The 10,088-nt window shown below is 47.3% G+C and overlaps 1 protein-coding gene and 1 long non-coding RNA gene across 2 annotated transcripts in view; one reads left to right on the top strand and one right to left on the bottom strand.

Moving 5' to 3' along the window:
* The first annotated feature begins 1,916 nt into the window (after positions 1–1,916).
* JOSD1 (Josephin domain containing 1) overlaps positions 1,917–10,088 on the top strand; it is a 14,041-nt gene continuing 5,869 nt past the window's right edge. Inside the window, exon 1 of the mRNA XM_017509016.1 lies at positions 1,917–2,921. Within this exon, the coding sequence (XP_017364505.1) occupies positions 2,737–2,921 (185 nt within the window). The 5' untranslated portion in view covers positions 1,917–2,736. The remainder of the gene's footprint in view (positions 2,922–10,088) is intronic.
* Positions 7,518–10,088, bottom strand: part of LOC119468269 — a 4,084-nt gene continuing 1,513 nt past the window's right edge. Inside the window, exons 2-3 of the long non-coding RNA XR_005196926.1 lie at positions 9,137–9,335; positions 7,518–7,642 (exon numbers count right to left, since the gene is read on the bottom strand). This is a non-coding gene — a long non-coding RNA (uncharacterized LOC119468269). The remainder of the gene's footprint in view (positions 7,643–9,136; positions 9,336–10,088) is intronic.

Genomic DNA, 10,088 nt, shown 5'->3' with positions numbered 1-10,088 from the left:
AAAAGAAAAAGAAAAAGAAATGAAGTATCTAATAGGATAATCAGCTGCAAATGAACTAAAAGATGTAAAGCACTTAGAACAGTGCTTGCTGTACAGCAAGCCCTCAAACTAATCATATGTAAATATAAGCATATCCGTGGGTAGCTTACAAATTACAAAAATGTAAGATAATTCAGAAGTTGGCCGGACAGAGGCAAAGGGCTCCCCACCTTGTGGCAAGCACTCCAGCATGTTAAATTATAACATTGTTGAGTGTAATGGTGTTAAAATAGTTGCGTTGGCCAGGTGCGGTGGCTCACGCCTGTAATCCTAACACTTTGAAAGACCAAGACGGGCGGATCACTTGAGCCCTGTAGTTCGAGAGTTTGAGACCAGTTTGGGCAACGTGACGAACATCTCTACAAAAGTAAAAATAAAAATTAGCCAGGTGTGGTGGTCCCTGCCTGTAGTCCCAGCTACTCAGGGGGCTGAGGCAGGAAGAGCACTTGAGCCCAGGAGATCGAGCCGTGATCACGCCACTGCACTCCAGCCCGGGAAACAGCAAGACCCTGTCTCAAAAATAAACCTTTAGGCCGGGCGTGGTGGCCGACGCTTGTAATTCACGTACTTTGGGAGGCCGAGGCGGGTGGATCTCAGGAGTTCCAAACCAGCCTGGCCAACATGGTGAAACCCTGTCTCTACTAAAAATACAAAAATTAGCCAGGCATGGTGGCACACGCCTGTAATCTCAGTTATGCAGAGGCTGAGATAGGAGAATTGCTTGAACCAGGTGGTGGAGGCTGCAGTAAGCCGAGATCGTACCACTGCAACCCAGCCTGGGAGACAAGAGTGAAACCCCGCCTCCAAAAAATAAAGACTAAATTTGAAGTGCGATTTCTTCCTGTTTTTCCAGTTTTATGAAAAACCCAAAAGGAGGGAAACTAAGGTAGATAATGTTGCCTACCACGCACCCTAAGAGTAAGTAAAGAGAAAAAATAACGAAATTCACATGAGACTGTGAGTAGTTCGCCTTTTCCCGACAACGCACACAATGCGCTTAGGTATATCTCGCGCTGATGTCTATGCAGAGAGGAAAGCCACGTTAAGAAGAGTAGGGAGCCCCAAGGCAAGAGGACAGTGGCTTGTGTGTAGTGAACCCAAATGCGACACCAAGGGACTGCAACAGGATTCTCCTTCGCACTTGAAATGTGACTCCCAGCGAGGCACCTACCCTTGGCGCTCCCTGGGCAGCGCGGCGCGGTCCGGCGCACTAAACAAGGCAATTTGCGCTCGACCGAATCAGGTGCTTCGAACTCCCCCCTGGTGAGCGGCGCGCTAGCCACACATAAAATGGTCAGCGCAGAGGGAGCAAGAGCGCTCTGCCGAGAAGCCCGGCCCAGAGAGGGAGGAGTGCGAGGAGCCGCGGACGGCAGCGGCTGGCCTGACGACCGCCCCGGAACAACGCCCACACCCTGGAGAAGGGCAGGCAGGCGTTCTGGCAGGACTCCCTCAGGCCGCCCCGCCCCACCCCGCCCGGGACGGCGACGAGCCGAGCGGCCAGACCCCAGCCCTGCCGGCCGCCGCCGAGCTCCGCAGCCCAACACCAGAGGCCCCTGCACCACCCCAACCCCTGATCTGCGCCCGGACTCGCCAGGCGCCCGTTGCTCGCGGGCCGGCTTCGATGACGTCAGCCGTGACGCCACGGCGGGGAGGAGCAGGACGGCGCGGGAGGGCGTTTCCGGGGCACGCGCCGGGGGGGGGGCCGCTGACGTCTGCTCAGGTGCGCGCGCCCGCCCGCCCGCGCGGCCCAGTTGGCGGCCCGCACTCCAGGTGGAGGCCGGCGGCGGTGAGGGGCGGCCGGCGGTGAGCAGTCCCCGCGGCGCTGGGCTGCAGCCGGGGTCGCGGCGGGAGGGCGTCTGGGCCTGCGCTCACGTGACGGGCCGGGAGGTTGGGGTGTGGGCGGCGAGCCGGGCGGGCCGGAGCCCGGGAGCCCTAGGCGGACTGTACGGCCCCACCCCTCGCGGGCCTTTCCGTCGCGGCGCGGAACCTTCCCTCCGGCAGGGGCCGGCCCCGCCGCGCACTTCCCGAGCTGCTCACCGCTGACCGGAGTTGTCTCCTCCGCAGGGCCGCGGCCAGAGGGCAAGAGTCCGTGCTTTCCGAGGGAGCCGCGCCCTGCGGGCCCCAGCGCACCCGGGGGGATGGAGGGCTGCCCCCGAGGCCCCCGCGCGGCCCGCGATCCCACGCCCGCCGGCCCGCGCTAGCTGCTGGACTCGTGCGCTTTATCAGCCACCCAGGCCCTGTCTCCCGAATCAGTGGCGTCGTGGTTCGAAAGAAATGGAAGAAAAGGAGCGATGTGACCGATTGTGTTCGGTCCTCCTGCTTTGAGGCCTGGCATTTGCAGAGGGAAACAGCAAGAAAATCGTGGGGTTTTTGAAGGGGATGGGAGGGAAGGGTGGGGAAAGGGAAACAAGGTCTTACATTTTATGTGTTTTTTATTTTCTAAATTCTGCCTTTGACAGTGGTAGCAAAATAAAACTAATCCAAAAGTTATTTTTCTATTGAGAAGAGAGAAGAGGTGGGTTTTTTTTTTTTTTCCTTTTGGTTCCAATCTTTTCACCCAGTGACAAAGCATAAATCATGGACACCAGAGAATAAGGTGGACCTCAGGAACCCTGAAAAGACTGAGAAGCTTACATTCTTCCTCTGGAGGGAAGAGTGGGGTGTTTTCAGCCATCTCTGGAACCTAAAAGAAAAAACATGAGTTGTGTGCCATGGAAAGGAGACAAGGCCAAATCTGAATCATTGGAGCTGCCCCAGGCAGCACCCTCACAAATCTACCATGAGAAACAGCGCAGGGAGCTTTGTGCCCTCCACGCCCTCAATAACGTCTTCCAGGACAGCAATGCCTTCACCCGGGATACGCTGCAAGAGATTTTCCAGAGGTAGGGGACCCTTCTCCTTGGCATCTTGATACTTACTGATATTTCTGGATTTCTGTGGGTGGGGCAATGTCTCAGCTTCATCAATCTTCAAACCTGTAGGTATTAGCTAGATGCCATTAGCAGGTATAAGGGACACACGACAGGAAAAGATAATCACTACCATTTATCTGGCACGTACTATGGGCTAGGCACAGTGCTCATAGCCTCTGCTGTGTTTTCTTGAGTGATCTGCTCAGCAGTCCCATGGAAGACATGTTAATACCTGGAGTTATTTCCATTTTAATGATGAAGACAACATTTAGTTCAGTACTTTGCCCAAGGTAACAAGACTTGGAACTGGGTTGAATTCTTTTAGTATGCTGTTGACCACTATGTTTAATGCCTCTAAAGTTCTGCCGAGGAGTTTACAATCTAGAGGTGGGACAAGATATGTACACATTCAGTCACCTGTCATCAAAGGTTGAATGTGGTGGGTACCACAAGCAAGATGTATACACAGTGCTCAGCATTTCTGTGAGGCCACGTGCTGGCAGTGGTGCTTTTGGTACACTGCTTCTTGTAGCCCTCCTAGCAGTCATCTCACTGCCTGTATTTTACTCATAAACAGCCAGAAAGGTGAGGTAATATGTCCAAATGGCTTCTAAATAGATAGCAAAGCTATAATTTGAAACTGACTCTGAATCCCCTCCTCTTTTTCCATTATTCTAGATGGTCTTTCTTACCCACTTAGAACAAATGGCACTCCACAGGTTAATAGAAGTTCAGCTTTTGGCCAAGCACCATGGTTTATGCCTGTAATCCCAATACTTTGGGAGGCCAAGGCAGGTGGAATCACCTAAGTTCAGGAGTTTGAGACCAGCCTGGCCAACATGGTGAAACCCTGTCTCTACTAAAAATACAAAAATTAGCTGGGTGTGGTAGCGCATGCCCATAGCCCTAGCTACTAGGGAGGCTGAGGCAGGAGAATCACTTGCACCAGGAGGTGAAGGTTGCAGTGAACCAAGATCCCACCACTGCACTCCAGCCTGGGCAACAGGTCTTGGGGGGAAAAAAATGAGTTCAGCTTTTTTCTCTTTGCTCTGATTTTCTAGAATTGCTTTTAGGTTTTGAGAATCACTTCTGTCATGTCTTGATGAACACAACAGCATGTCTGCGGTCCATAGCAACTCTGGTGGTGATGTTGCCTGATGACCCCAACTAGAAAGGGTTAGGCCCACTCAGTCCTCATTGCAGAAAAGCTCAAGCATTCTTTGAGCAGTGCATATTGGCATTTCTAGAAGATGTTTTTCTTACTCTCTTAGCTTGTAAATGAAATTATTGCCACATAGGGACCAGAATTACAGCTGGGAGCAACCTATTCGGGGTGATTTATAAAAACACAGGTAGGGATCATTTGCCCTGAAAGAGCCAGAGGCCTACTCTTAAAAGAATGTTAATCCCCATATGCAGACAAAACTATAATGAGAGTAATTATTTTCCAATGCCAGTAGTAACCAGAATAATGCCTTAGCAGAGCAAATACGTTGTTTGCGTCATGGCCATAATCTGGCAGCAAGTAGAGTTGACTCTCCAGGACCTGGAGTGCTGGGAGATAAGATCATTTGTCTCAGATCATCAGATCATGTCACTGAAAGGAGGATCCACTACATTGGACTGCTTTCTTTTGACCAGCCATTAGTATTTCTCCTACTCCTAACCTGATATTTGCAAATTATTTCCTAATCTAAAACTAGGGAGAAGGAAAGGACTCAGGGTGAGTACTGAACTGTGCTTGATACTTTTTGACACTTTGTGATCTGTACGAACAATCTTGCAACAATCCTATCAGTGATAATCTTAGGAAACTAGGATGCAGTTGAGGCGATTTCCCCAGTTTCACTCACTAGGAAATAAATTCCAGAAACAAGATTCTCTATATCCAGTCACACTCTGGTAGAAAAATTTTCACTTCTGTGCATTTGGCCCCTGATCTGACTGTGGGAATAACGATGAGATCCCCAACACACATGAACACTTAGTACAAAGCACCATTCTGAGTGCTTTACTTTTGTTAACTCAGTCCTCACAAGAGAGTTCACAGCTATTGATGGCAGGATTTGGCCCCACCCTTTGTGACTCTAGAACCTGCCCCACTAACTGCTCTCCTGTTTCCCAAGTACTGGAAAGGCCTGTAGAGTTGCACCATCAGTAGCTGTTCCTCCAGCTGCTGAGTTGGGCCAGTGCTGAAGTTCTGGACTGTGCTCGTCAAGTGTGGATAATAACAGGAGTTTCTCAGCTATATTCTCCTGAATAAAAGAACACTAAATGTTTGCTAAACCTGCATGGAACCAAGGTCCTATTCCTTTTAAAGCTTTAGCAAATTGTACTGCACTCTTTGATTGTAGCATCATAATGTAAATATCAAAAAAGTGCCGGCAAGCCAGCACATAAGGGCATGTATTCTGTCCCCACCCCAGAATTGGGATTCTGCATAGAGTATTTTATATAGAAAGAATGTGTTGAGTAGGTAGGAACAAAAAATAAACAAGTGGGAAAGGAATCTAGAGGAAAAAGCAAAGGGAGAAGAGGTGAGGGAGAGAAGATGGAATTTTTTAAACAAACATTGACTAGCTGCCTGCGGAGTGCCAGGCACTACAAAGGCACCATAAAGAAAACAAGTTGAACAGGCCTCAGCCCCTGAAAAGCACATCTCAGAGCTATACTTTAACCAGGCCTTGAGATTAGATTTAAGTGAAGTTAGATTTAAGTGAAGTTAGAAATTAAATTAGATTTAATTGCATTCAGAGCAATTAAAATGAAAAGATGATCAATTTGGATCTTTGTGGGTATAATTCTATGCTGTTTTGAAGTGTGGCTAGTGAATGGTAGAAATGGGAGGGAAATGCTGATAAGCGCTATTTATTGAGAGGAAGTTCATCTTAGCAGTTGAATTTTAGCCAGATAAAAGAAGCAAATACAAAAGCAGGGTGGAGTTTCAAGAGAGTTGTGGATATGAGATGATTCATGCTTAGAAATGAATAGGAACTCAGAACTGAGCTAATGACTCAACATGGCAGCAAGGAGGACAGGGAGGAGTGGAGTCAGGTGTGTCAGGCTTGGTCCAGGATTTCAACATAGTGGTAACAAATGCAAAAAGAGGTCATTTGTTTAAAAGGATCTGTTTTCAACCTGTGAAATTGGAGAAAAGATAAATTGGGCAGGTGTCATCAGTGTATATGTTATAGATGTAGAAATTTGATCTCATCATTTCATATAAAGAATGTGGGCCAGGTGCGGTGGCTCATGCCTGTAATCCTGGCACTCTGGGAGGCAGAGGCAGGTGGATCACCTGAAGTCAGGAGTTTGAGACCAGCCTGGCCAACATATAGTGAAACCCCATCTTTACTAAAAAAAAGAAAAAAAAATTTTTTTTTTTTTTTTTTTTAAAGATGAGATTTCACCATATTAGGCTAGTCTCGAACTCCTGACCTCAGGTGATCCGTCCACCTCAGCCTCCCAGAGTGCTGGGATAACAGGCGTGAGCCACCGCACCTGGCCTTAAAAAATAGAAAAATTCGCTGGGCATAGTGGTGCATGCCTGTAGTCTCAGCTACCCAGGAAACTGAGGCAGGAGAATAATTTGAACCCAGGAGGCAGAGGTTACAGTGAGCCAAGATCTTGCCACTCCAGCCTGGGCAACAGTGAGACTCTGTCTTTCAAAAAAACAGGAAAAAAAAAAATGTGCCTAAGGTTTGAAAAAAAGGGCCATAGAAATCAAATTATATGATGGCAGCTTTGCTAGATTGTTTTGAAAGTCCTCAGGCCTAAAACATTTTCACTAGACTCATCCCAGTTTTTCAGTGATCAGATTCTTGCATCTAGCTATGCATTTCTCTCCTAAATAGGATATTTAATATTAAAATTTAACCAGGGCTGGGCTTGTGGCTCATGCCTGTAATCCCAGCACTTTGGGAGGCCGAGGCGGGTGGATGGCTTCAGCCCAGGAGTTTGAGACCAGCTTGGGTAACATAGTGAGACCCCCATCTCTACAAAAAATTTAAAAATTAGCTGAGCATGGGGGCTCGCACTTGTAGTCCAGCTACTTGGGAGGCTGAGGTGGAAGGATGGCTTGAGCCCAGGTGGTTGAGTCTGCAGTGAGCCATGTTCATGCTACTGTACTCCAGCCTGGGTAAAAGAGCAAGACCCTATCCAAAAAAAAAAATCTAGGCAAAAACTAGCATTCTCTACCACAGAGGATGAGTATTCCAGCCTCTCCGTTACACAGTTCCTGATCAGGTGGAAGGGGCTACATTTTAAAGTATGGTGATGATAACTGAGAAAGGTTGTTAAGTATTAACCTCTAGAGACTTGAATTATGTTGTCCAAGGGCTAGGCAAACACATAGTCATAATAGCTCACACCTACAGATTACTAATGTGTGCCTAGCTCTTTGACCCATGCCTGATTTAAAAACATCAGGAAGTTCTGAGCCATATTTTCTAATGTCACGTCTCTTCACATCTGATAAGGAAATAAAGAATTAGGGTGGGGAAAAGAATCTTGATGAAATGTCTCTCATCTCCCTTTTCATTAATATCCAAAATCATCACCATAGTCAGACACAGTGGAAATCACAAGAGGAACAGGGACTTACCTGAGGACACAGACAGTAGGGGAGACCTGGACTAGAGCCCATCTTCTCACTTGTGGATTACTTCACATCTCAGGGTTCTAACCTCTGGCTGTGATGACAGAAGTGAGAGGCTCACTTTATAGCCCAGAATTTCTATGGAAATCATTAAGACAGTCATGACCAGGAGTTTGCCAAGGAGTCTCAAGAATACTTGCCACTGGAATCAACAGGATCTCGTGGAACTCAGTGGGACTGGTGTGTTGAAATAACCAGAGCACTGCTGCATATTGTCTTAGGGTAGAGGCTGAATCCTAGCCCTCCCACTCACCAGCTATGCCTGACTAGGCAAGTCACCATAACCTTTGCACCTCAGCTTCCATATTTACGGTATCTCAAGATGGCTGGAAGTGATAAAGCCCATAAAAGCAGCTAACACAGTGGCCACTTGATTACTGTTAAAGTCAAAACAAGTGCTGGTGTGATGAGTACACTGGGTGGGCCCCACTTATTCAAATGATCATTCCTCTAGAATGAGATGGAAGCTACTCTCAACATTTCCTGTAGTGATCAAATTGCCCAACGTTTATTGAGTTGCCAGTGCCTGCCTGTGAGGGATATAAAGTAAAGAGCCATCCAGGGATTTAGTGTTTGGTTGAACATATATAAAATAACTGAATTCTCCAACAGTCCTGTGAAATAGTAATCATTCCCATTTTTACAGGCAAGGTAATAGGCATGGAGATTAAATCTCATAGTTAGGGTTGATGGTGCTTGGAAATGAACTCAGATATGTATGGTCCTCACTCCCTCCCTTTTCATAGAGGATCCAGGGAAGATCCTATGGAAAAAGATAGGGTGTGAGGTTGAACTTGAAGAAGCTGTAGGATTTGGCTTGGAACGGAAATAGGATAAAAATAGAGGCTGCCAGGCACAGTGGCTCAAGAGGGCGGGTGAGACAGGAGGATCAATTGAGCCCAGGAGTTTGGGCCTACAGTGAGCTATGACCATACCACTGTAATCCAGCCTAGGTGACAGAGGAAGAAAAATAGAATAAAGGCCATATGACCATGGTGCCTAATGTGCACTAAGCCTACTTAGAGGGATACAGCTAGCCAAGTAGGGCTGGGAGGTGTAGAACTGGCCAGATAGGCAGCTGGTACCATTGTCAGTTCCTATACAAGGGGAAGTGAAATGATGCCTTGGTGAATGTGGCAGGAACATAGAGTCTGAATTGGTGGAAGGAACGTTTGGAAGCAAGGTGATCTATTTAGGAATCTGTTTCAAAAGTCCAGGTGTGAAGTGACGAGCCTCTGGTCAGGAGGGAGGTGGAGTGGGAATAGACAGGGAAGAATTTGAATCCAAGACAGAAGATGAAGGACAGAGAAGAAAGATCATTGGAACGCTAGTCCTGTGAGGTGCACCTCAAAACAAAGGTATGATGAGAAAATATCTAACACTTGTTAACAACAACAACAAAAAAAAGATGTCGTCAAATGTGTTTGGGAACTGAAGCATATTTTATAACCCCCTTTTCTTGAGACTCAAGGTAAAAATTAGCAAGTTAGGGACTCCCAAGAATTCTGCAGGAAACCCATTTACCTACTTGGTTCATTCAGCTGTTACTGTATTGGATGCCTTCTGGGATCCTCTGTTAATGAGCATGGAACTGGCATCTCCATGAGCACCCTTGGGAAGTGCTGCTCTTAGATTTGAGCCTGGTGGGGAGTTAGATAGTGAATGAGGTGGAAGACTCAGCATTTTCCTTGTTGGAGCCTTCATTTATGTACTGGTTGGAGATTTCACTGAAAGGAATGAGAAGCTATTAAAAATTTGGTAAAGAGAAAGGAACCAATTATATCTTGAGCTAGGCCGTCTTTCATATGTGTTCTCTTTTTTGTTTGTTTTTTGAGAGAATCTCTCTCTGTCGCCCAGGCTGGAGTGCAGTGGCACGATCTCAGCTCACTGCAGTCTCGCCTCCTGGGTTCAAATGATTCTCATGCCTCAGCCTCCCAAGTAGCTAGGATTACAGGTGCCTGCCACAATGCCCTGCTAATTTTTGTATTTTTAGTAGAGACGGCGTTTCATCATGTTGGCCAGGCTGGTCTCAAACTCCTGACCTCAGGTAGTCCACCTGCCTTGGCCTCCCAAAGTGCCAGGATTACAAGTGTAATCTGTAATCCCGCACCCGTCCAAACCTTTGTTTTTTAAAGCTATGTTTCAGCCCCAGTCCTCAGGGACTTAGCTGGCCTCTCCTCTTTTCAAGCCCTTACCCTCTCCTCTGATTCTTGGATCCTTGCTGTAAAACAGCAAACATAGGGGTGAGGGGCACAGTAAAAAAATAAAAATAAACAAAAAAACAGCAAGCATATCTTTGGATTCAAGTGCATCAAGGTTTGAATCTTAGTTGTGTCACTTGTAAGTGCTCATGGGCAGGTCAGTTAAAACCACCAAACCTCAATTTTATGAATCTATATGATAGAAATGATTCATATAGCCGGGCGCGGTGGCTCAAGCCTGTAATCCCAGCACTTTGGGAGGCCGAGGCGGGTGGATCA

This window comes from Cebus imitator, unplaced genomic scaffold, assembly GCF_001604975.1.
Source record: "Cebus imitator isolate Cc_AM_T3 unplaced genomic scaffold, Cebus_imitator-1.0 Scaffold404, whole genome shotgun sequence".
Lineage (NCBI taxonomy): Eukaryota > Metazoa > Chordata > Mammalia > Primates > Cebidae > Cebus > Cebus imitator.
The sequence above is the reverse complement of the archived record's forward strand: the minus strand, read 5'-3'. Positions and strand labels throughout refer to the sequence as shown.